General features: G+C 38.3%; 1 protein-coding gene across 4 annotated transcripts in view; it reads left to right on the plus strand.

Annotated features, from left to right (window-relative positions):
* The window catches only part of SPATA6 (spermatogenesis associated 6), a 182,058-nt gene that overhangs the window by 38,298 nt on the left and 116,671 nt on the right, over positions 1 to 27,089 (plus strand). For 3 of the 4 annotated variants that reach the window (XM_053693500.1, XM_053693499.1, XM_053693501.1), the window contains exons 3-7: positions 1,498 to 1,559; positions 2,965 to 3,180; positions 4,346 to 4,439; positions 6,537 to 6,577; positions 21,058 to 21,230. In XM_053693500.1, the coding sequence (XP_053549475.1) occupies positions 1,548 to 1,559; positions 2,965 to 3,180; positions 4,346 to 4,439; positions 6,537 to 6,577; positions 21,058 to 21,230 (536 nt within the window). In that variant the 5' untranslated portion in view covers positions 1,498 to 1,547. The remainder of the gene's footprint in view (positions 1 to 1,497; positions 1,560 to 2,964; positions 3,181 to 4,345; positions 4,440 to 6,536; positions 6,578 to 21,057; positions 21,231 to 27,089) is intronic. The other variant, XM_053693502.1, reaches the window with a different exon arrangement.

Below are 27,089 nucleotides of genomic sequence, written 5' to 3' on the forward strand. Positions count from 1 at the left end.
CATCCGTGTACTTTTGCTTTGGTATTGGTATCCCAGAAGTAATGATGACCCGTGGACTGATCACACTTAACAGAATAAAACATAATTTATGCTTACCTGATAAATTCCTTTCTTCTGTTGTGTGATCAGTCCACGGCCCGCCCTGTTTTAAGGCAGGTAAATATCTTTTAAATTATACTCCAGTCACCACTTCACCCTTGGTTACTCCTTTCTCGTTGATTCTTGGTCGAATGACTGGGACTGACGTAGAGGGGAGGAGCTATATGCAGCTCTGCTGGGTGAATCCTCTTGCATTTCCTGTTGGGGAGGAGTTATATCCCAGAAGTAATGATGACCCGTGGACTGATCACACAACAGAAGAAAGGAATTTATCAGGTAAGCATAAATTATGTTTTCTATATAGATTTGTGTTGCATGTATACAGACCTTTTGGTGATCTATATATAAAAAAATAACATGTAATGTGCATGCTAGTTTATTGCAGCAGTACATGTTTTCTGTTATGTATCTAAAATAACATGCATAATAATAATAAATAAATCTAACTTGACATTAAAAAGTGCCTAAAACCATATATTGACAAAATTGGATTGTTCAAATATTCTTTAGTTTTTGTTACATTTTGTTCAAATTCCCCTTCTCTAGTGTGTAATCTGTTTTTTTGTACAAAGCACAGCAATTGTTTGAAAGGTGTCTATATTAAAAAACAGTAACATTTATGTTTTAGTGTATAATTTGTATGTGCATCATTTTGAGGCTGATGAGCTAGAATGTCTGTTGGAAGGTGGAAATGTCCCTCTTGAAACCGAAAAAGAGATGAATCTGTACTGGAATTAGGGAAGGCAGATTGAGCTATGAAGGAATTTTGTATGGAGAGTTAATGCATACAGATTTCATTTGCATACAATTAATTGGAATTCAGGATGCGATTATTGGATATGAATAGGAGTCTTGGTAAACATTTCTTAAATCGGCACCATCATTCTAGAAATCTGAAAGATTCTAATCGGTGCAGATAAGTTAATACTGATTGTTATTGGCTTGCAGACTGAGATAACAGATAGTATTCAATTCTCTGTTTAATGGGATATTTCATTAAAAATAAAAGACTGAGTCGCAAATGATTTCTCCAGTCACTGTCTGTTGTCTTGAAAAAGTTTGGTTCCCCATTTTTATTTTTTTTATTTAAATCATTATTAACCATGTTAAGTTAAATTGTAATTCTCGACAAAACATTCTTTGAAATAAAAGTCAAATCTTAATTGTTGTACAAAGCAATGTAATCATTTGTAATTGAATCGTCAGAAATGCAAATGTTATCTGGCTGACATTTTCTGCCGTCTCCTGTCTTTTCTAATTATCTTTATTAAAGTCAGGAGTTTACAAAGAGAAGGCTTTACAATTAAGCCCCCGTTTGTTACACTGCCTGACATTTAGCTCTGATAGCCTTCCATTGCAAACCTTGATGTTTAATTGTTGTTTTTGTGGCCCCTTTAGGGAATCATTCAAGAACCTACATTAAACAGTGACCCAGCTACAAACACAGAATGCAAAAACAGGTGAGAGAACAGATTTTTTTTTTCTTCTGTTGTCTAATAGCAATAAAAAGTATGCTGAAGAAATTATTTATTTTTTCTATTAAATCAGCAATGATCCAGATTATTATTTATTTCCGCCAGCAAGTTTACTGCCAGGGTTTTTTCTCTGTAGTGAAGAAAGTAGACCGCTCAATTAGACTTTAATTAACAGTAAGTGGTTTTGTTGCACATACATTGGATCTGTAGTGATCACTCATGTAATTGAACTGGTCAGCTGTTTACCATCAAAAGACGTGCTCTTTTTTTTTTCCCTGTCCAGGTATTAGATGTTTAGAGCAGTGTTAAGTTCTTTGAATTAAACTACACTAAAATGACAATAAAATTAAAGAAATTCTGATGACTAAAATACGACTAAAACTAAAATGGCATTTTAGTCAAAAGACTATGACTAAATCAAAATTTGCTTTCAAAATTAACACATTATGCAAGGTGTTTTTAATCAATCCATATCTAATTACTGCTCTTTTGTAAAAAATAAGAAAAAGCAAGGAGGTTATCTTCTTGTTTATTTACAAAACTTGTTTTTATTTCATTTTAAGATAAAGAAATGTTCTATACCACAACCGTTAAATCTGTATTGCATGTTCAAACCTTAATACCATAAATAAAAACAGGTTAATAAACCTTTACTGCAGGAGTATATAATGAGTTTGGAAGTTCTAGAGCAGTGTTAATTTTGTTGCTGAAAAATCTGTGAACATTTAATTTTTCTTCGTATAGAAATAAAAATAACCCACGAGTATGGGTTTAAGTTATGCTGTGCCTGTGCTAGCTGCAGAAACATTTTGTTGTGTTGAGTTACTTGATACTTGTATTAATTATTAAAAGAGAAATGTAACAGAGAAATGTAAACGTTTTTATATTGGGTAATATGGGCAATGGCGTTACAGCCAATACAGTTTACAGTTTTTTTTTTGTTTTTTTTTATATTTTAAAGTTGTACTTCTGTGTGTTTATGAAACTTAGTTTTATTTAATTTTAAGTTAAATATAGACGCTCTATATCACAATGGCTAAATCTGTGTCTGTATTGCATGTTTAAACCTTAATACCATAAATAATAACAGGTTATTGGATGTTTACTCCTGGAGTATATAATGAGTTTGGAAATTATAGAGAAATGCTTAAATAAGCATTACACTTTAACTAAACCCCTTAGATTTTAGTCGACTAAAATCTACTGGAGATTTAGTCAACTAAAACATAAACAATTCAGATGACTAAAATAAGACTAAAAATAAAATGGCATTTTAATCAAAAGAGTAAAACTAAGACTAAATTGAAATATGCTGTCAAAATTAACACTGGTTTAGAGACAATAGCGGTTATATTTCCCTCCTCACAATCCTGGTGTATTTTAATTGCAGTATATGACACCAGACAAAAAAACTAGCTTAAGTCGCACCGGAAGGGGATATGAGCAGCCAACTATAGCCTCAAAATCGCGTTCACCATCGCCCTACACAAAGCGACGTATGTGTGAGCTGTCAGAGGATTACCGGCAGAGACTGGCTCATCTGAACCTTGGACCTTATGAATTTAAAAAGGAAACTGATTACAAGCCCCCGTTTGTGGTTAAACATGTAAGTTCCCTCTTAGTGCTCTGAAACATTAGTTATGTTTAAAATTTGGATGGTTCACACTATTTACCGCTTCTAAGCCACTGACGTGCTCCCCGCATTCTTTTTTTATCCAGCAATTGATCCAATGTCGTCATTAGCATACATGCTGACATAATTTCTCTACCCCTTCCAAAAAATATAAATGTGAAGATTATTTTCAGTGTGCTATGAATATATTGAATATGAACATAGGAGGTGTGTTTCAAACTTTCATGTAAACAGAGGGGTACTTATGTGAATGTGGCTTTCTGGACAATTACATAGTTTACAGTGGTATATCCAAATACTACTGCTTTTTACATTTACAACTGGAATGTAATCTAGCCATTGACCATTCTTATATTGTTTATAATATTTGAGAAATACGACAATGTCATATGTGTACTTCCCAAGTGTGGAACTTTTTTTAATTGAAGATTGAGCACACGTCTTTCGAGACCTGATTTGCCTACCAAGATACCAGGAGAGTTTCCTGTGGGCTGTAGCAGCTGGGACTGGAAAGCTACAATTTAAAGGGGTGAAAATTGGATTCATTTGGATTGTAGGGAGCCTATTTAACAACAATCTGGCACTTTTACTTTTAATACAAACTAATATAATTTAATTCTAAAAACATATATGGGTGAAGGACTATCCCATTAATCCACTTTGAGAAAAATGTGGTGTGCACCTTATACTTAGTCAACAGAAAGTAGGGCTGGCCTCCACATTTTCCAGGGCTGCTTTTCATTCCCAGTGAAGCCTTTATCTGTACTGGAGCAGAAATGACAGCTTTTTCACTGCTCTCTACTGACTGCAGTGAAATTACATGCTGCATCATTGAAGTTTATTAAAGCGGGGTGAAGTTAGTGAGTTAGAGAAGTTATCTAGTAGTAAAGTTGTAATCTTTAACTGTCATAGCGACCTGACATCCAGTATTTGTCAAGCCAGCAATAGTTTATTTGTTTTAGCGAAAATTATAAACAACATTTTCATAAACGTTACTTTACTTTGTATATGAGAAATGGGTGATTCAAAATAGTTCTCTTTTTTTCACCTACAGTGTACTTTGTAGTTCATTGGCAGATGTCAGCTTACTTGTTTACTAATGGGATATGTGAATAACGCACAAATCTGTTGCCTATAGGTAGAGTCATTAATCCCTTCTCCTGAAGCAACCCTGACTTTATGTTCTTCAAAAGCAATCACAAGACAGGAAGTGTGTGACAGGCTGCTCACTGGTAAGTCTCTGCTCCTATATTCTGTGTATGTTAAAGGGGTTTCATTAAAGGGATACTAAAGGCAAAAATTGATCTCCCTTTTATTGCATAGATTATTAATAATCATAAATATGCGCAAATACCTTGCGCTGTCAGTTCTGTACTCTTTTCTTGCAATCCTTGGCTAAAATTATAGGAGTTTCCAAACCCACCGTGAGGCTCATTTGCATGAGCCATTCACGGTGGGCAACCTAGATTTTCTGTCTTTCCACTGTTCTGTGTAGCTAGCCAGAGCCCAACACATGCACTATTCAATCTTGCTGTTCCACGAATGCGCAATGTGTCTTCAGCTGACGTCATCCTCCACTGCGTTCACGTGACCTGAGAGGAATTGCAACCGAAGTCGCAGAAGCAATAGAGAAAAGGGAGCAAAGGAGTGGATTTGCGCATGCGCTTTACTTTATTTAAAATGAGCATGCAATGGTCAGCACACATAGCCGTTATCAATATACAAATTTTGAGCTCTGCTATTGGGCCGTTGTGTGTAACGTAAAATGTGAATAAAGATGACATATTTTTATATAGATAGCTGCTTTGTTTACAAGTGTAAGTAAGTAAAATCTGCAGAATATTATATACTGTTTGAAAATCTGTTTATTATATTGTCAGTTTTGAAAACATTTGTAATCCTTTAAGGATTATGTGTATAGAAAGCTTGACGCATGTGCAGCTTGCAAATCCATAGTCTCACCAGATGCTTATGGCTGAAACCAAGCGGCATCTGTACCAAATCCACAGCTGACAGTAGAGTGGAGAAATTAAAGGAATAGGAAAGTCAAAATTCTGCATGATTCAGATAGAGCATGTCATTTTAAGACTCTTTTAAATTCACTTCTATTTTCAAATGTGCTTAATTCTCTTGGTATCCCTTCGTGAAGAAGAATACGCACATATCCTACACTAGTGGGAGCAAGCTGCTGATTGGAGCCTGTACACATTTGTCTCTTGTGATTGGCTAACTAGATGTATTCATCTAGCTGGCAGTAGTGCAATGCTGTTCCTTCGGCAAAGGATAACAAGAGATTGAAGCAAAATTGATAATAGAAGTAAATTGAAAAGTTGCTTAAAACTGTATGTTCTATCCAAATCAGGAAAGAAAACTTATGGGTTTCCTGTCCCTTTAAATACTTTTTAAATTGTGCTGAAAAAGAGAAGGGAACTGCAATGGTCCTTTTAAACACTGCAAAAGTATTTGTATTTTTCAGTGCAACAAAGACAAGTGCTAGACATTACTATAGTTGGGGGTTTTAGACCCCTCTATGTATCTAATATATTTTCAGGTATAAAAGCACAAGCAGAGTGCATCTATTGCTAGCACAGATGTGAAGAGACAGCAGACCTGGTTAGATCTCACTCTTGCTTTATAGTGTAGTAGAGATGCAACAGGTTTTGTGTGGCACCATCAGTTGTAGATGGCTAACAGCCAGCATAACTCTTCTTAACCATGATCTGCCCTGAGACAGTTTTTATGTCCCCAGCACAACCACCCTAAGCACCCCCTCTGTTATTAACCTTACCCAAAAATAATATACTAGCCTTGTCTGGCCCAAGCACATTAAACCGTGAGGTGTTTACCGTCCCTTTAAGGAGTTGGCATATTAGGTTATGGGGAGTACTGCAGTGAGGGGGGTCACATGGGACCCCCCCCCACTGCAGTACTCCCCATAACATAGGTGCCAACTTCCTAAAGGGACGGCAAACACCTTTTGATTTTAATATTAAATATTTAGTTATGTGTTGTAAAACAAATTAGCATTATATTTTCATTATTTATTTTGCCGTTTCTTTAAGTAATTGAGCTCAGAAAATGATCAGAACTGATAAAGTATATTGCTGTCGTCTCAAGGCTAGCTCTGCTACATAGATTTACCTAATTGTCTTTAACAGATATGTTTCCTTATTTTAATTATACTGATCTGAAAATGTGTACAGTAAAGTTATCATTCTTCTGTCTGTCTTTATTTTTTAGTGTGTGGACCAGATGTTAGTGTATTGCATTACAGATAAAGCACAGATTTTATTTTGTTTTTCATATAAACGTCTCTCCTCTTTTTGCAGATGCTTCTTTGCTTGGCAGTTACAGACCTGTGGATCCCAAAGTAAGAAATGAGTAGATGCGACTGAGTATATATAGGATTACTTACTTCTTTTTTTATTAACATGTTCATACAATATACAGTTCTCATTTAGTTATATTAATGTAGCTTCTATAAACACAGCAGATCAGTCACAAGTTTAAAAGTATATTATGGGGTCGATTTATCAAAGCAATTCGCCTGTAATTGCGGGCATAACGCATACACATATTTATGAAAGGAATCTGTGCCTATAATTGCGCAAAACTGAAAGAAACTTCTTTGCACTCCGCTTGCATTCGCGTAGACGCACGGGCGCGCTCCCGAGTGCACCAATATACATTAGTAATAGGCGTAATTTCACAGCCCGACCAAAAATTACGCACAGTTTCTTATTTATCATTGCTTTGCGCTGATAGGGAACTGAAATTTCTCCTCAAATTGCGTGTTCTATATTTTGCCATACAGACTGAGGCGAACACCATTATCATACATGCCTTTACATTTTGTGATGCAGTTATTTCTTCTTTTAACTCATTTTTCAAAGGCTCGGCCGCCAAGAAGAGCCTTTTATTGCCAGAAATTTGCCCTTCCACAGGCGCATACGGGTACCAAGAGTTTTTTATATATTTATTTATATATATATGTATATATATCGATATATTGATTTTTGCGATCTTAAATTAACAACATATGGCAAAAACAGCACAAAAACATTATATAATATAAATATGCACAAAATATATACCTAAAAACTCTTTTTGTTAATTATCAAGACATGGCGGCGTAAATATTTATAGGGATGTACTATGATAAATAGGGAGTAAATGCTTTTTCCAACAGTGGAAATTTATCATTATTACTCCCCAGCTCGCCTGTGTAAAGTTACGTCTATTTTTTTGATAAATTCAGGCGCACATGTGCGCTTCTCTGGAGGCGAGCTGGGGCACAGTTACAGACAGAAGCACATACGGAGTTCGCCTAGCCTTTGATAAATCGACCCCATAGTTCCAAAGAAAAATGCTGTGTCAATTTGCTCCAATATAAAGGTAGGAAACTTGGATGATATATTTATTATTAAAGGACAGTAAAGTTAAAATTAATTCAGACAAAGCATGCAATTTTTCCAGTTTACTTCTATTATCAAATTATTTGTTCTATTGGTATTCTTTGTTTAAAAGCATACCTAGGTAGGGTCAGGAATAGCTAGCTAGTGATTGTGGCTGCACATATATGCCTCTTATCATTGTCTCACCCTATGTGTTCACCTACCTCCCAGTAGTGCATTGCTTCTTCTGAGCCTACCTAGGCTTACTTTTCAACAAAGAATACAAATAGAACAAAGCATATTTGATAATAGAAGTACATTGGAAAGTTGTATAAAATAACCTGCTCTGTCTGAATGATGAACGTTTAATCTAAACTTTACTGTCACTTTAAGTATGTTGAAAGCAGCTCCTACTCTTCTGTCAAGGCGCAAATCTGAAATCATATTCAAAAGCTGATTTAGTCATACACATAGGTCCTGATGATCTGCAGGAATGGTCACAAAGCGCCTGGCCCAGGGCCATATGCGGCCATCAAGATAGGCCCTCCCTTGTTTAATAAGTAAACCATTCATTTCGACTGTCAGTTTTTTAGGGTTTTAAGAGGCGTAGCTAGTTGACGTTCTATATGGGCACTAACAAGATAAAGAGAAGTGTCCAGTGTAGACTCCCACCTTGCGCTGCTTGGATAAATGTCACTTGTTATACAGTTCCAGAATTATCACTGGGCTCTTACAAAATAATTTTAGACTGTGTATGTCTATTGTGTGCTACAACTCCCACCATGCACTGCTATTTGGGTAAATGTCACTTCCAGTTATTGGTATATCTAGTTCCAGAGCACTTACTAATTTCAAGTGGCCTCCATGGGAGAACAATACTAGGCAATTGGCCCCCAGATACATTGAGTTTGATACCCCTAATCTAAAGCTCTACGCTCAGACGAGAGGATCTAACAAATCCCGTCACTATTGTGAGGTCCCTCAAACCCCCCCCAAAAAACACAAATTTAATGCATGAGTTATCCTAAAGAAAGTTAAAGTTTGTTAAAGCATTTTAAATGCTTTGGGGTTGGAATTTGTAATGCAGTGGAGCCCCTTCTAAAAGTTATTGGGGTCCATTTATCATTGTGCGGACGGACATGATCCGCTATAGCGAACCATGTCCGCCGCATATTGATAAATGCAGACAGCATGTCCGCCGCACATCAATAAATGCCGACAGCATGTCCGCCGCACATCGATAAATGCCGACAGCATGTCCGCCGCACATCGATAAATGCCGACAGCATGTCCGCCGCACATCGATAAATGCCGACAGCATGTCCGCCGCACATCAATAAATGCCGACAGCATACGCTGTCGACATTTATCATTGCACCAGCAGCTCTTGTGAACTGCTGGTGCAATGCCGCCCCCTGCAGATTCGCGGCCAACCGGCCGCTAGCAGGGGGTGTCAATCAGCCCGATCGTACATGATCCGGTGGATTGCTATACGCCGCCTCACTGCAGCTTCTTAACTCCTATTTCCGGCGAGTCTGAAGGCTCTCGCGGAAACAAGGGGAACAGGGGCCATTCGGCCCTTGTTAAATAAGACCCCATTATGTTAAAGGGTCATAAAATCAATTCAACTACCAGTAAAATGCTATTATATATTTTGTCGACTGAAATAGCGGATTTTCTACCTCCTGCTTTGAGATTAGAGTACAAATGGCAAATGTCTGACTCCCCTACATGCTACGCACTGATTGATGAGTGCAAAACCTCATACCTGTCCCAAGTGGCAAATCAAATTAAATAAACGTACACTAGTTATACAATGCTAGGAAGCACTTTGTATGTGAACTCACAAACAAAAATAATTTAACATACATAAAATACAGTGAGAATTCCACCAAATGTAATATGTGCTTGTGTATAAAGATTATAGTCCCAATAAAAGTGCTGCGGATAAGGGTACACAAGTTGCTTTTCAAGTTTCCTGGACTACAAAACAATGCAGTTTTCTCTAAGTAAATGTCTATTTAAATGCTATTAAAGCATTTATTTTGTATTCACATCTTTTGCAAAGCATGGCTTAGTTGTTTTGATATGTATAAAACTTTTCTTAAAGGGACATTAAACACTAAATAAATGCTAGCTATAATGATGCATTCAAAGAAAAGATTAGTCTGAGAATAACATGTAGATGAATTTTTTAAACTTTCATCAGCTGTTTAAATATTGACAAAATAAGGGTAAAGTTTTAGTGTCTATAAAACAATGGGAGCTGCCATGTTGTAACTTAGGTTACCTTCTCTGCTGTAGCCAATTAGAGACAGTTATAAATAGGTCACTAGAGTGTGCAGCCAATGGCTGTGTGGAATATAACAGTGTTCTGCACTTCCATTTCTAACAGGAACCGAATGTATGCAATTTATCATTTTATATTACCATCTCAAAGTGTTTAATGTCCCTTTAAAGAGACATGAAATCCACATTTTTTTATTTTGTGATTCAGACAGAACATACCATTTTTAAATAAAGTTTCCAATTTACTTATATTATCAAATTTGCTTTGTTCACATGATATTCAGTGTTGAAGAGATACAGTACCTAGGTAGTCATCTATAGTACTACAAAGCAGGAAATTGTGCTGCCATTGAGTGCGCTTGCAAATGGATAACCTTCTTGCAAAATGGCTTTTATTTAGTGCTCCTTTTTTTCAACAAAAGATACAAAGAGAATGAAAATAAATGATAATAGAAGTAAATTAGAAAGTTTTTTTTAAAAATTTGGATGTTCTATCTGAATCTTGAAAGAAAAATGTTGGGTTTAATATCCCTTTAAATAACTTTCCAATTCACTACTTTTATTGAATTTGCTCCATTCTGTTGGTATCCTTTGTTGAAGGAGCAGCAATGCATTACTGGGAGCTTAGCTGAACACATCAGGAAAGCCAATGAGAAGAAGCATATGTGTGCAGCCACCAATCAACAGCTAGTTCCCAGTAGTGCATTACTGCTTCTGAGCCTACCTAGAGAATGAAACAAATTAGATAATAGAAGTAAATTGGAATGTTGTATGTTCTGTCCAAATCATGAAAAAAAGGCCTACTGTTCTTTTAAAGGGATATTAAAAACTCCTTGCTTTTGTCTAACTGTTAAAGGACCAGTCAACACATTAGATTTGCATAATCAACAAATGCAAGATAACAAGACAATGCAATAGCACTTAGTCTGAACTTCAAATGAGTAGTAGATTTTTTTATAACAAATTTCAAAGTTATGTATATTTCCACTCCCCTTGTACCATGTGATAGCAATCAGCCAATCACAAATGCATATACGTATAGTCTGTGAATTCTTGCACATGCTCAGTAGGATCTGGTGACTCAAAAATTGTAAATATAAAAGACTGTGCACATTTTTTTTAATGGAAGTAAATTGGAAAGTTGTTTAAAATTACATGCTATATCTGAATCATGAAAATTCAATTTAACCTGAGTGTCCCTTTAAGTGCGTCCCACGCTAACTAAAGTGGCCAAACGTCAAATTCTGTAACCTGCAAATCAAATAGCTGGTTTAGGCAATTTGCAGCATTTTGATTAAACCATAGGTTACCAAACTTGCTATTCGGCTTCTCTAGGGACCGTCGGACAAAGCACATTTTTACACCAAGCAAGAGGCGTTTAACCTCCCTTTGGTTGAGACATACAAGAATACATTTTGTGAGCATGTTACCAATGTTTATGGCATTTTTTATTTTCAGAGGTAGTTTGGGCGGCAGAGTTAACCAGATAAGGTTTTGTGGCTGAGAGTAGGGGCTGTGATCTGTGCATTCCTGCTTCTTCTATCACATATAATGTGAATGCTTTGCTAGACCTGAGATCCTGCTCGGCAAGCAGCCAGCCATGATGAGCTTTTATAAAACATTTTTTTTATCGTGCAGTCTGATCACATACTTCATTGTGATATTAGTTTAGCAGATATATTACAGTACAGTGCACAGCAGTTTTGCTTTTGTAAGAATTATTCTGCAATATCATTTTATTCTTTTCACCTGCTGGATTCATTTTGCGTTTTCAGATATAATAAAAGTATTGCGCTTTGTGAGATGAAATATCTGAAGAACAGAAGCAGTATTTCTACACTAATGTCCAGTTAGTATCATGTTAAAAATAAAGGATTTACACTATTGCAACCAATGTAAGAAAAAAGCTCAGGGAGATTTTATTCTGTATATCTATGTTGTGTCCAATGCAAACACATGACTGGAGTTGCTGGAAATCAGGCAGTATATGTAACTAGTTCATTATGGAAAGAATATGCTTCAATAACTGCCGTTGCTACAGGATATTTACATCTCGTGCTCTGAGGCCTGATGAAGATTCCCCAGGGTATGAAAAATTCTCAGTACCAGTTGATTGGATGCACTTGTGCAGAGCGCAGCTTCTTTATGACAAGGAAACATTCTGCATTTTTTTTTACCCTTTAAAGGATTAGTAAAGTCAATATAAAAATATCCCTTTTTTTCAAATGCAAACGTTTACATATTATTTATGAATGTGAATTTCAAAACAAAGGTCAGATCATGTTTTAAAACGCTATTTTATTTCTATACCTGACGTCACAACTTCCAGCCCCCTACAACGGGCGGTCTTGAAACCTCCAACACACACACATATTATCTGGCTTCATTTACATATGCCTATGCAAATTAGGCACATCAGAGCGCATGCGTTGTCTTCTTCCAGGTACCCAGAACTGCAGGGAAGCGAGAACTTAGGTTGCCCACCGTGACTGGCTAATGCAAATTTGGTGAACTTCTTATATCTATTATTGCTGTTTAAAAACGCATAAAAAATGTCTGACCTTACCGTCCCTTTAAGCTTCCAGTCTCGGCTTAAGTGAAATTTGCGGCATCTCTAGCAACCAGAATTCCAGAATATTTTCTTCCTTTTTTTTCTTTCTTTTTCCAAGAAGCAGTAATCAATTATTCTCCAGTTGATTGGAGCAGAGGTTGTGCATTTGCTGCTTTTGATTGGCTGACCGATATATCCTGTGGGCATTACCTATGTCTTTAACCCTTTTGAGGAGACTAAGCACATAGTTATGCAGGGTTAGCAATGAAACAATGACAGGATTTCATAAATTAGAATTCTAATTGGTATTCCTTGGAATATCCCTTTAACGAGACAGATATGTAGCAGCGTTATGCTTGTGAAGGGAGAGATATGTAGCAAGGTTATGCTGGTGAAGGAACAGATATGTAGCAGGGTTACACTTGTGAAGGGACAGATATGTAGCAGGGTTATGCTTGTGAAGGGGCAGATACTTAGCAAGGTTACACTTGTGAAGTGAGAGATATGTAGCTGGGTTATGCTTGTGAAGGGACAGATATGTAGCAGGGTTACGCTTGTGAAGGGACAGATATGTAGCAGAGTTATGCTTGTTAAGGTGAAGATATGTAACAAGGTTATGCTTGTGAAGAGAATATATGTAGCAGGGTTATGCTTGTGAATGACAGATATGTAGCATGGTTATGCTTGTGAAGGACAGATATGTAGCAGGGTTATGCTTGTGAAGGACAGATATAGTGCAATGTTACGCTATTCAGACTTAAACTTACAGGAAAAGGGGTCAAAATAAATATTGAGAAGTTGTTTCACTGTATCTAATTAATAATTTTATATTACAATCTCAAAGTGTTTAATTTCCATTTTTAATGTTTGCATCTGGTTAGCCAATGTAATCAGACTTGTGTGCATAACCACCTATCACCAGCTTGCTCCAAATAGTGCATTGCGGCTCTGGAATGGAACTTAACTATGTGTTTAACTACTTTGCAAGGGTTAAAGGGACATTAAACCCAATTTTTTTATTTCATGATTCAGATAGAGAATACCATTTTAAACAACTTTCTAATTTACTTCTATTATCTAATTTGCTTCATTCTCTTGATATTCTTTCCTGAAAAGCATATCTAGATAGGCTCAGTAGCTTCTGATTGGTGGCTGCACTTAGATGCCTCATGTGATTGGCTCACCCATGTGCATTGCTATTTCTTTAACAAAGGATATCTAAAGATTGCAGCAAATTAGATAATAGAAGTAAATCGGAATGTTGTTTAAAATTGTATTCTCCATCTGAATCATGAAAGAAAAATTTGAGTTTAGTGGCCCTTTAAATACAGCTGTATGCGGGCAATGGCGCAATAATAAAATGTTTTAACAGAGTATTTTCTTCTTCTATGTCCCTTTAATGCAAAAAGGATTTGCTGTTCAATGCAGAACGTGTATATATATTCTGCTATTCATATAGTCTGTCTGTTACAAATACAAGGTGTATTATATGTACTCGTGAAGAACGCAAGCGTAGGCTAAATGACATTCCTAGCCAGGCTGCATCTTAGCGTGCAGCTTTCATTACGTCAAATTTCAATTTTCTTGTCTTGCAGCTTTTTTTTTTTTTTGTTTTGTTTCGGGCCCTCCCCATTAAATGTTACTAAACTCTCGGCTGCAGCTCTCAGTGCCACGGAAGCTTCATCTAATTTACTTTCCTTACACTATCCTGATGATTCACGACTGCTTTATCATAGAGATTTTAATTAAAATTGATTTGTTTGAAGAATAAAATGATATAACCTGCAGGATGTTTTTGGTGCCGTAAGACAGGAATGGTGGGTCTTTAATTTATCACTCTCTAGACGGACCAGAGTCGTTTCACTTTGCAGCAAAATAAGGAGATTGAAATCTACCTTTATTAGCTGCTGAAAACACAACACAGCTTTAAAATTAAATAAAAAACGTGTTCAGAATGAGCTCCTCTCCAAAAAGAACCCAAAGTAAACAAATAAACATAATATTTGGCAGCATTAAAATTCAGCTTTGATTTTTTTTTTTTTGTGAGGCAGTAAAAAGCCAACTATCGACTTGCCGACGCTGCCTGATTAATATCATTTTTCTTTTCCTTATCGCCACTTCACATCACAGAGAACACAAAAATCTAAATTACTTTCTCTATAATTTCCATTTCTAATCCGCCGTCACAGCCTCCAGCACAAGGATTTGTGCTGAACATCTGAGCAAATACTGAGCTTTGTAGAGAGGTGCAGCTGAAACCTCTAAAAATACTGGACTCGCCCTTCCCAAATATATTCTATTCTGATTGTTTCATTCACATGCAATTTTACTATTGCTAGCATATAACTGTGTGTTAATTCCTTTCATTAAAGGGACAGCCTACTCCAGAATTGCTATTGTTTAAACAGATAGATATCCCTTCATTGCCCATTCCCCAGTTGTGCATAACCAACAGAGTTATAATAATATACTTTTTACCTCTGTGAATACCTTGTATCTAAGCTTCTGCAGATCGCCAGTTATTTTGATAGACTTGCATTTTAGCCATTCAGTGCCCTCTCATAAGTGACTGCACGGGTGTGAGCACAATGGTATCTATATGGCACACATGAGCTAACTCCCTCTAGCTGTGAAAAACTGTCAAATGCATTCAGATAAGTGACGGCCTTCAAGGCTTAGAAATTAGCATATGAGCCTACCTAGGTTTAGCTTTCAACTAAGAATACCAAAAGAACAAAGCAAAATTGATAATAGAATCAAATTGAAAAGTCATGTAAAATCGAATGCTCTATCAGAATCCTAAGTTACTTTTTTGCTTGCATGCCCCTTTAAAAATGTAATGCATTTGCTTTATGCAGAGCCATTGAATAGCAGTGTTTTGTTTTTTTGTGCGATTTTATATTTGAACATTTATTTTGCCAACTTTTTCTGTAATTTCTGCAGATCCTGTACCTTGCAATATGCTACAAAGAAATGGCTTGATTAATTCAGAAGCTCATTTATTAAACCGTGTAGTTAAAAATAGTATATTTTGGTAGCCCCTGTAAGTTCTTGCTCTTTCAGTAATAGTTTGTTTCAAACCTATATGTATACTGTATATATTGTGGTTTTGATATGATTTCCCAGTTTAATAACCTCAAATTTAGAGCCAAATATGTTTCTGTGATGCATAAATTAATTCTTTGCTAGATTATTGGCACTTGATTTAATTTCCTGTTAGAATTCAGTAGCTTCCCGGGTGGGTAAATAAAAAGTGACACGATCTAGATTTCTACTCGGATAAAAGCGCTTATGGCTTTTCCCATATGATGATATTTTTTGCTTTTTAAAAGATTTTTTTTTTACATCTAAAATGTGGCATTTTAAATATTTTTACGATTTTTTCTTTAAATAGATGTTACTGTACTGAATAAATCTTTATGGAAATTTCTGATACCTTGGTATCGGTTGTGCACAAACATTTACTTCCTGCTTTTTAAAAGAAATACGTTTTGAAGTGAACAATAGTGAGTTTAACTAGAAGCATTTTTTAACTACACGTTCATTTGCAAATTATTATTTTTTACAAATTTAACACATGTGCTGTCTTAACTTTATTCATGGACATTGCTTCTCCACCATAAACAGGTAAGGCACGTGCATGTGCGCATGTCTCAGATACCAAAAGTTACGTCATGTGAAACTACTGACACTTTCAGTGTACACGAGTATCAGATACAAGTGCACACAGCTTACTTAGGTATGCTAGTGCACCATTGTTCATAAGAAAACTTTAGGTAAGTTTTATCAGAAACATTACAGATGGAAGTGTATTCCGTTATTTCTGTTTTTAAAATATGTAATTCATTATTGTGTGCTTTAATTTTGAATTTGTATTCCATTAAACGTATTCATGAGAAAAAATTATTTAACCCTCCAATGCCGAGGCATTTCACATAACTATAATACATTTCCTACGATGTACACGGTAAATAGCAGCACAAGTTTTTATTTCCTAAATATTTCAAACATTTTTTTGCTTTGCAATATTTTTGGAATTTATGCAGAAATTTAGTAGGTGTAAAATATTTAAGCATGCTTAACAACCCTCCCCCTTTAGATAATTTATTAATGTTCCTACCTTGTCCAAAATCACTCAGTGAAGCAACAAATATATAAAAAAGCAAATATTAAATAGCTGCACCAAAATTGTGCAATATAGAGATTATGTGGGAGGAGACCACTCATTAAAAAAATGTATAATACCCTCTTTCATCTAAAGGGTATTTTGTTTGTGTGTGCCCCCTATACAGTAAATTCAATAGGTAGGTGATCGCCTACCAGTTATAATGGTATGAAACCCCTCATTGGAAAGAGGGGGCTCCATCTTGCTCCTCTGCCTCATCTAACACGGCATAGGTGCATGATTGGGGCTGGTGCTCACCTGAAAGTTAGATGAGGTGTTATTTTTAAAGAGAGGAATTCCCTCTTTTACACGATTCAAATTAATTTGTTTGTAGTTGGGATGTGATAAACATTTTTAATGGTGGCTGGCTGCATCGGAGGGGAACATGTGACTGCTCATTTGAAAAAGGAGATTCTCCATTTTCAAATAAGGGGGCCAATTGTCCCTATAGCACAGTGAGGGGGGAGATAGGCCTTTTTTTTAATAGAAACAGCACTTTATAAGGATTTAAGATAAAATGTTTTGTTATGCGTAACAAAAACACTTTGCAATACACTTCATTATTTATTTTTCGCCATTTTTTATGTAATTTGTGCATTTTCTAATTCTCAGAGCTGGTAATGCACCCTACTGACTTCTCAAGACTAACCCTGCTACATATCTTCCAATTGGCTTTAACAGACTGAGAAACAAAGTACTTTATTATAACTAAATAATTATGACAATCCTTGTTGTTTGCTGACTTGCTCATGCTATTTCTTTTTGTACACACTAATATTTAGGTAATTAAATGCTTGCTCGGCTCGCTCTCTGATTTACAGTCCCTTCTCTCACACAATTGATTGCGCACTTTACATGCTTACTTGAGCGTGTAATGATACATACGGGCAGCGGATCCTGATTGTCCGTTGCCCATATCTAGCGAAGGCGAGAGGACGACTTCTCAAGCTGAGAAGCTAGTCTGCTCGCTGCTTCGTTCATGCGGCCTAAGTATAGTGCAGCTGAAGTCCATTGGTTGACCATTACACTCCAGTGGTTCATTACCTTTATTTCACATGCATGATAAGAATGTCCTCAAACATCTGAGATTATTTCTCATGCTTTTTTTTTACCCACATTGTGTTTGAAAACTCTCTAGAGGGAAAAAAACTGATGCCTTAATATTTTGTCCTTTTCAATTTTTTTGTTTATATTTAGTATAAAGTGTGTTTTTTAGCACATCGCACAGGTCCTTTGTTTCTCTTGCTGTTGAATTTTGTTCTTATATCAAAACAGTTACTGTTTCTTTGGCCAAGGATACTTTGCAGTGTTAAAGGGACATTAAACACTTTGAGATGGTTATATACTTTCTTTTTTTTTTAAATAATTTTTTATTGAGGTAATATGGTAAACCAAAGTACAATTTCAAAAAGAAACAGCATGGCAACATGCCCATTTGACATACATCAGGATTTACATGGTGAATTAAACAAGCATGTCTTCACATCTGTAGAATCTAAGCATATCCTAACCCAAAGGTACATTTTTTAGCCATGGAAATGACCTCATTTTACATAAGTGCATTTTCAAAAGGACAAATAACACAAATTAAAACAACCATCTTAGTATAAGCCTAATTTAAATGACCAATTCGAAACATATGCAGGCTTGTACTTGTCCTTGGTATATTCAACAAAACTTATAACTAAATAACATGACACTTGGAATTTTATATATACATTTTTTAACATGGACATGGCATAATATAGCAAATGGTAGTCATAAGACCTAATTTTTCATAAAAAATCCTGAAGAGGAAAGATATAGGTCTTCTTGTGTCCACATCATAAATAGCAGCCAGGGAATGCGATACTCTAGAGCTGCTTAACGCAGCACATAATCAAATAATAAGACAGGTTATATTATAATGTTAGACTCTGGGCATTCTACAAATATCTATTGCTGGGTTAGCCGCTTATAATGCCCAACTAGGAAGCCAATCTAAACACTAGCCTCTGCTAAATTCCTAGGGAAACGTTTAGCAGTTTTATATGTTTCAAAATAAGCATTGATGAACCAAAAATCCCTCAGGATTAGGGTTACCCATTTAAAACCAAACATTTCAGTAACGATAAAACCTTCATATATATAACTCATATTAATGAATATCCCACCTGGAACAATTAATTTACTAATGGACTTTACAGATATATAATTATACAATTAGTCCCCAAAGAATTAAGATTACTATTAAGTGAAGGAGACTACTTATGCTCAAAACTCGACCACACAATTAGTAAACAGTTATAAGCCATCACAGGACAGAGCAAACTTCCCCTGGATTCAAAGACAAACCCCCTAGGAAATACCATGAAGTTTAGGGTAAAGAATTTAAGCCCCCTCAGGGGATAAAAAAGGGGGTGAGTCCTACCGCTATAAGCAAGCGCCACATGTACTTGAACTAGTTAATGAGCCTGGGGTATGCCAAGACCACATGATCCAGCTAAATCAACTCAGGATCTCTATGTATTACCAGGGCTTTAAGAAGACATACATACTGTCTCGGCAGCAGACAGTACGCTGGGGCCACCATAAAGCTAGAGTAATCTATATGGTAAAGAGACCCATCCAGACCTTTCAAATACCTTTTATGGTAAAATAGCTGCAGTAAGGTGTAAGCCCCATAATGGCCTATATCTAACCCCTACCAATTGGGTCACAAATACAGCAAATCACGCCAAAACAGGCTACCACCCCGAAAGTCCCTACTTGCAGACAACATACTTATAAAAGGGTTAGTTTGAGGACAAGATACTATTGCGTACAAGAGAGTGCACTCATGAAACTACAGTATAGTTCAATATGGGTAAACATCTTAAATAATGTGATGTACATATAGAGCAGCATGGTAATCAACATCTAACAGTGGTAGAGTATATTATGTGCACTTGGCTTGGAACTCATCCCATAAAGCTGCTGGCAATATCTAGAAAACATATTAAGCATTAATATCTAATCATGGCTATCACATTAATAGCTAAAAGAAAGTCATATAAGTCCCACATAGTCTGATAGTCCAGGGGTACTGTCTTGCTCTGGTCATGTCACTCTCCGTCTACCCAACCCCAGCTCTCACCACCTTCAAAGCATAGAGGGCTTCAGGGCCCTGGAAGAACCATCGTGTATGGCCGGCCTTGACACACAGCAGGATCAAAGCACCCCCATCCAAATCCGGGCACCGAGGGTCAAAAGAGTAAGTAGATGCTCTATAAACCATGTGGCAGCCTTCCGGGGTGTGTATATCTGTCACATCGGGATCTTTCTGTCCAGCTCCCCCAGATCTTATGTCATTCTTAGAATAGCCAGCGTCTCTCCTCGACAGCAGTAAAGCGAGATCTCGCTCCTTCTGCATCACACTGCCCTCCAGCCGGGTAAGCTCAGCGGAACAAACAGAAGTCGAACGTCCGGCCACAGAGGCCTCAAAGCGTTTCCCTAAAGTATAGGCTGTGCTCTCCGCTGCGTGTGCTCCCAGATCTAGGGCAGGGGAGCTATTCTGGAGCTGTTCCTGCGACACTCCAACGGTCTTCTCCTCCATCCCATAAATTTCCACATCTGAGCACCTTAACGTTAGTGCTTGGTCTCCATTTTGCCCTGTGTCTCTCATTTGTGAAGTAGGTGGGGTTATAATGCGATCAATCCTCTCACATATCCTCCTTCCACGGTCCTCCAGTAGTACCTGGATCATAGCAAGTAGCTCCTCCATTGTGTAGGGGTTATTGGGGACCTTTGGCAAAGAATATAAGTATTCTCGGCTTACCCGGTTTCCCGGGGGGGGAAGCCGAGGTCTCTCTCCTTGGAGGCCGCCAGAGACACTCAGCGGTCCAGTTTGGGAAGCCCTGTTGTCACAAGCAGAAATATTTTTATATATTGCCATTCAGCTAAATATCCTCTGTGATATAAAGTATAAGATTTTGTTGGATGGCTATTCAAGCTGCAGATTACAGGCGGAATGTAACTCTGAGTAGCAGAGCTCCCAATTTAGCAGCCATCTTGGGCCAGAGCCCGGACACGCCCCGTTATATACTTTCTTTATTTATTTTGTCCCCTTTTCCTGCAATTCCATTCTGAAATTGTGAGCTTTTCAGTTCCTGTTAGAAATGGAAGTGTAGAATTCCTGTTATATTTCAAACAGCCATTGGCTGCACACTCTAGTGACCTATTTATAACTGTCCACAATTGGCCACAGCAGAAAAGGTAACCTAAGTTACAACATTGCAACTCCTTTTGTTTTATAGCCACTAAAACATAACTCTTATTTTGTCAACATTTAAACAGCAAATGTAACTTTTAATAAAATACATCTACATGTTATTCTTAGACTAATCTTTTCTACATCATTCTATGTAGCATTTGTTTAGTGTTTAATGCCCTTTTAAGAAAAGTGACTTTTTTACATTCCTCTCTGTTTACAGATGCCTGCAAGGAAGCAATTTGATGACCTTGGGGCAGTCACAGATAGCACCAGCAAGGACTCACTACCAGCGCCAGTTTTCAGGAAATTGCGCTCCGCTAGTTTCTCATTCTCATCATCAACACACAAACACCCAGACAGTCCTGTCCTGCATCGGTCATCACTCAGGGAAAGGTAAACAATGCGTTTGCACACTCACAAAATGTGTTGTCACCCTGACAATCATATTTTTATTAAATGACTTGACTAGCTTTTATATTCTCGCTTATACATTATACATTTCTACTTGAAACTTTTATTGTTTAAAAATATAGATAATCCCTTAATTACCAATTACCCACATAAGCATAACCAACACGGTTATGTTAATACACTTTTTACCTCTGTGATTACCTTGTATCTAAGCCTCTGCAGACTGCCCCCTTATCTCAGTGCTTTTGACAGACTTCCATTTTAGCCAATCAGTGCTGAACTAGCAGTGTCTAACAAAAAAACTGTCAAAATGCACTTAAATAAGAGGCGGTTTTCAACGGTTTAGAAATCAGTTTGAGCCTACCTAGGTTTAGCTTTCAAAAAAGAATACCAAGAGAACAAAGCAAATTTAATGATAAAAGTAAATTGGAAAGTTATTTAAATTGCATAACCTATCTGAATCATGAAAGTTTAATTTTGACTTGACTGTTCCTTTAATCTTGTGTAGTCAGTCTGGCTATCTGTGTAGTCTGATACTCCAAATGTGCATGAAAATATGCTAAAATCAAATAAACAAAATAACACAACTTCCTAAATCAATATAAAATGGAAAGCAGCATATCTGCACATGCTCAACAAATTTACATTTTGTTTTCTAGAACACATGAGCAATCAGCAAACCATGTAACTAGAAACGCTGCTCTCTCCATACCTACTAATCCACTTTTGATAGGATATAACTATGGTTACACTGGCAAATTATAGGGTCTGACATGTCACATTTCCTTCCTAAGATATGGAGATTTCACGGCTTCATTCTTTACTGTTGGGAAATGCAACACCTGGCCACCAGGAGGAGGCAAAGACACCCCAGCCAAAGACTTGAATATCCCTCCCACTTCCGCATTACCCAAGTCATTCTTTGCCTTTCGTCACATTAGGAGGTGGCAGAGAAGTGTCAGAAGATTCATAGAGTCCTAAAAAGGGTATCTGCCCTTGGAGATAGGACTGGAGTTTTAAGTAGTCATGTCAACCTCTCAGTGAGAGTATTGATGAAAGTTAGAGTCTGGAGATGCAGGGACAGTTTTTCTGCGAAACCATCCAGGCTACTGCTAACAGCACCTAAGCAGTCAGAGTTGACGAGTTTCACTGCCTGCTTTCTCTCACTCAAGTCCATGTCAGGACCGCTGCTATAAGACTGTCACACTTGAGAGGCTGTGTTCTGTTCCACAGCATGGATCCTGGAGGTAAGATCATTTATACCTTTATACCTTGATAGGATCCAGGGTTAATATCCTCTGAAGGGGGTTTATTGCACATTTGGGGTTAATTAATTAGTGTATTAATTATTTACATGCTGCTTTGTGTGATTTTTTTTCCTGGGTTGATAGACTGTGTGTTTTTGACTGCAACAAATAAGTTTCACTTTCGTTTTTTAAAGTGTTGCACAGCTCCTATTATTTGCTGTACTTGTAATAACAGGGGAAGTACTGTCTTGCACTCCATGTAACCGGGTGTGCTCTATGTTCATTTCCTCTATTCTGGCTGAGACTTGAACTTGAGGAGAGCGTTTTCTCTGTTAACTGTCTGGGTCTAGGAGGTGGTAAGTGCCCCAGCCATTGGGAGTATAAAGGTGCAGTTTTCTATAATAAAAAATGTTTTTATTTCTGTCCTTCTGTGGGTATAACCTGAGCTATGGAGGACTCTGACATTTTAGAAGGTACTCCTTCTGTACTAAATCATACCTGTTTATATTGTGAGGAGGCTGTGGTTTTCCTGCCCACTCAATTATGTTCCACATGCCTTAACACCGTTATAAAGTCTAAGAAGGGAGACAAGCCTGCTAAGGCTCTTAGTCCCTCTGAGCCGTCTACCTCTCAGGACTCGATGTCCCGTGAGATTACTACCCTTGCTACAGTATCCACTCCACATGCAGTTCCCCCGTAGCACATCTAATCCTCTATCTGGAGGGGGCCTTCTTCCTGCAGACTGTGCCGTGCTGTTACAAACTATGGTGTCTGCGGCCCTTAGTGCATTACCTCGCTCTATCAAACGCTAGAGAAAGGTTAGGCATAGTTCTCCTGACCGGAGTTGTCTAAATATTTATCGGATTTAGCTATTCCGTCCCAGTTTTCCGATGATAAGTTAACCTCTGTAGCTTCAGAGGGTGAACTTTCTGGGTCAGAGTCCTTAGCTTCTAAGCCTCCTGCTGCGGAGGAACCGTCCTTTAGATTTAAAATTGAGCACTTGAGTTTTTTATTAAAGGAGGTTCTGTCTTGGTTAGAGGTTCCAGAGGTCACGCTGCCTGATGAACCTATGATACCTAAATTAGACAGAGTTTACGAAGACAGGAAAGTTCCTTTGACTTTTCCTGTGCCGGTTAAGATGGCGAACATTATTAAGAAGCAATGGGAAATAATTGGTTCTTCCTTTTCCCCCTCTTCTACTTTTAAAAAGTTGTTCCCGGTCCCGTACTCTCAACTGGATTTATGAGGCTCCATTCCTAAGGTGGATGATGCTATCTCTACACTTGCTAAGCGTACTACTATACCTCTTGAGGATAGTTCTTTGTTCAAAGAGACAATGGATAAGAAACATATGTATCAACATACAGGATTTTTGTTTCAACTGGCGGCTGCAGTTGCCGTGGTTGCCGGCTACCTACTGGTGCGACTCTTTGTCAGAACTCATTGAGGTCTTTGTCAGAACTCATTGAGGTGGAGTCTCCCCTCAAGGATATTCAAATCAGAATTAAAGCACTGAGAATTGCTAATTCTTTATCTGTGATGCGAACATGCAAATTATTTGCCTAAATGCTTAGGCCTCTGGCTTTACGGTCCTAGCCTGCTGGGCACTCTGGTTGAAGTCTTGGTCTGCGGATATGACTTCTAAGTCCAGAATCCTTTCTCTTCCCTTCCAGGGAAAGATTTTATTTGGTCCAGGCCATTATTTCTACGGTTACTGGAGGCAAGGGTGCCTTCCTACCGCAAGATAAGAAGAACAAGTCTAAGGCATGACAATCTTCTTATTTTTTATTCTTTTCGTTCTGACAAATCCTAACAACAACAATCCTCCTCCAAGCCCGAGCAACCCAAGAGTACTTGGAAGCCAGCTCAGTCCTGGAATAAATCCAAGCAAAATAAGAAGCCCGCCAAAAACAAGTTGGCATGAAGGGGCGACCCCGATCCAGGATTGGATCTTGTAGGGGGCAGACTCTCTCTTTTTTTTTCAGACGCCTGGTTCAAGGACGTATAGAATCCGTGGGTCCTGGAGGTGGTATCTCAGGGATACAAGATAGGCTTCAAATGTCATCTGCCAAGGGGCAGATTCCTTCTCTCGAATCTGTCTACCAGACCAGAAAAGAGGGATGCCTTTCTAGGGTGCGTTCGGGATCTATCCTCCTAAGAGTTGTTGTCCCGGTGCCTATTGAAGGAAGAGATTTGGGGTTTTATTTAAACCTTTTCGTGGTCCAAAAGAAGGAGGCAACTTGCTGCCCAATTGTAGAACTAAAGTGCTTAAACAATTTTCTCAGTCTCCCTTCCTTCAAGATGGTTACAATAAGGTCCATCCTTCCTTTGATTCAGGAAGGCCAGTTTATGACCACTATAGATCTGAAGGATGCTTACCTTCATGTTCCAATCCACAGGGAACACTTTAAGTTCCTGAGGTTTGCATTCCTGGACCAGCACTTCCAGTTAATTGCCCTTCTGTTTGGCCTAGCTACTGCTCCAATAATCTTTACAAAGGTTCTGGGGGCTCTTCTAGCCGTTGCCAGAACTCAGGGTATTGCAGTAGCCCAATACTTGGATGATATTCTGGTGCAAGCACCATCCTTTCGTCTCGCGGAAGAATTCTCAGAGTCCCTTCTCAGTCTTCTTTGATCACGTGGATGGAAGATAAACTTGGAAAAAAGTTATCTTATCCCAAGTACCAGGGTGGAATTCCTATGTACTATAATAGACTCCATATCCATGAGGGTATTTCTAACAGACCAGAGATGGTGCAAGCTAACTTCGGCATGTCTTGCCCTCCGAACCTCCTTGAGTTTCTCTGTGGCTCAGTGTATGGGGATGATTGGTCTCATGGTGTCCTGCATTGACATCATTCCTTTTGCCAGGTTCCGTCTCAGACCTTTTACAACTGTGCATGCTGAGACAGTGGAACGGTGATCATTCTGATCTGTCTCTACAGATTGATTTAGACAGCTGGTCGAGAGAATCACTCTCTTGGTGGCTCTGTCCAGATCATCTGTCCCGAGGGACATGATTCTTAAGACCATCCTGGGAGATTGTGACTACGGACGACAACCTATCTGGATGAGGAGCTGTTTGGGGTGCCAGGAAGGCATAGGGGTTGTGGACTCAGGAGGAGTCCTCCCTCCCGATCAATATTTTGGAACTATGGGCAATCTTCAAGGCCTTGAAGGCTTGGCTACTTCTGGGATCGTCCCAGTTTCAGATTCCAATCAAACAATATAACCTTGATGGCTTACATCAACCATCAGGGGGGAATGAGAAGTTCCTTGGCGATGAAGGCAGTATCTCAGATTCTGGAGTGGGCGGAGGCCCATAGCTGTTCGCGGTCAGCGATCCACATTCCAGGTGTGGACAACTGGGTGGCAGATTTTCTCAGCAGGCAAGCCTTCCATCCAGGGGAATGGTCTCTCCATCCCGAGGTGTTTGCAGAGATATGCAGCAAGTGGGGGACTTCAGAGATAGATCTCATGGCATCCCGTCTCAATACCAAGCTACCCAGGTATGTCAAGGGATCTCCAAACGGATCTAATAGATGCACTAGCAGTGCCCTGGAGGTTCAAACTCATATCTTTTTCCTCCAATACTGCTTCTTCCTCGAGTTATGGCCCGCATCAAGCAGGAGATGATTGCTCCATCGTGGCCGCGAAGGACGTGGTTGACGGATCTAGTGGGGATGTCCTCATCTCCTCTGGGGAAGTTACCTTGTCGCAGAGACCTGCTGATACAAGGTCCATTTGTTCATCAAAATCTAGATTCTCTGAGGCTGACTGCGTGGATATTGAACGCTTAGTCTTGGCTAAGATAGGTTTCTCTGAGAGTGTCATTGATACTCTTATTCAAGCTTGTAAACCAGTTACTCTGCGTATCTACCACAAGGTGTGAAGGACCTACTTATTCTGAATTGAAGAGCGTGGTTTTTCCTAGCACAGAGTTAAGGTTGCCAGGATCTCATCTTTTCTCAGAATGGGCTGGAGAAGGGCTTTCCTGCTAGTTCCCTGAGATGACACATTTTTGCCCTGTCGGTTTTATTGCACAAGAGACTGGCTGAGCTTCCAGACGTGCAGTCCTGTTTTAAGGCTCTGATTAGGATCAAACCTGTGTTTAAATCTGGGGCTCATCCTTGGAGCCTAAATCTTGTTCTTCAGGTTTTGCAACAGGTTCCATTTGAGCCTCTGCCTTCCGTTGACATTAAATTGTTATCTTGGAAGGTTCTCTTTTTATTGGCTATTGCCTCTGCGGGCAGAGTTTCTGAGATCTCTGCTTTGCAATGTGAGCCCCCTTATCTGATTTTTCATGCAGATAAGGCAGTTTTACGTACTAACTTACTTCCTAAGGTTGTGTCCGATCGCTACATCAATCAGGAGATTGTGATTCCTTTCTTTTGTCCTAATTATTCTTCATTGAAGGAACGCTTACATCACAATTTGGATGTGGTTTGTGCCTTGAAGTATCTTCAGGCTACTAAGGAGTTTAGACAATCTTCCTCTTTGTTGTCTATTCGGGGAAGCGTAAGGGGCTGAAGCGCTTTCGACTTCCCTATCTTTTTGGTTAAGGAGTGTCATCCGCTTAGCTTACGAGACAGCGG

The sequence above is a fragment of the Bombina bombina genome, chromosome 10 (assembly GCF_027579735.1).
Source record: "Bombina bombina isolate aBomBom1 chromosome 10, aBomBom1.pri, whole genome shotgun sequence".
NCBI classification, from domain to species: domain Eukaryota; kingdom Metazoa; phylum Chordata; class Amphibia; order Anura; family Bombinatoridae; genus Bombina; species Bombina bombina.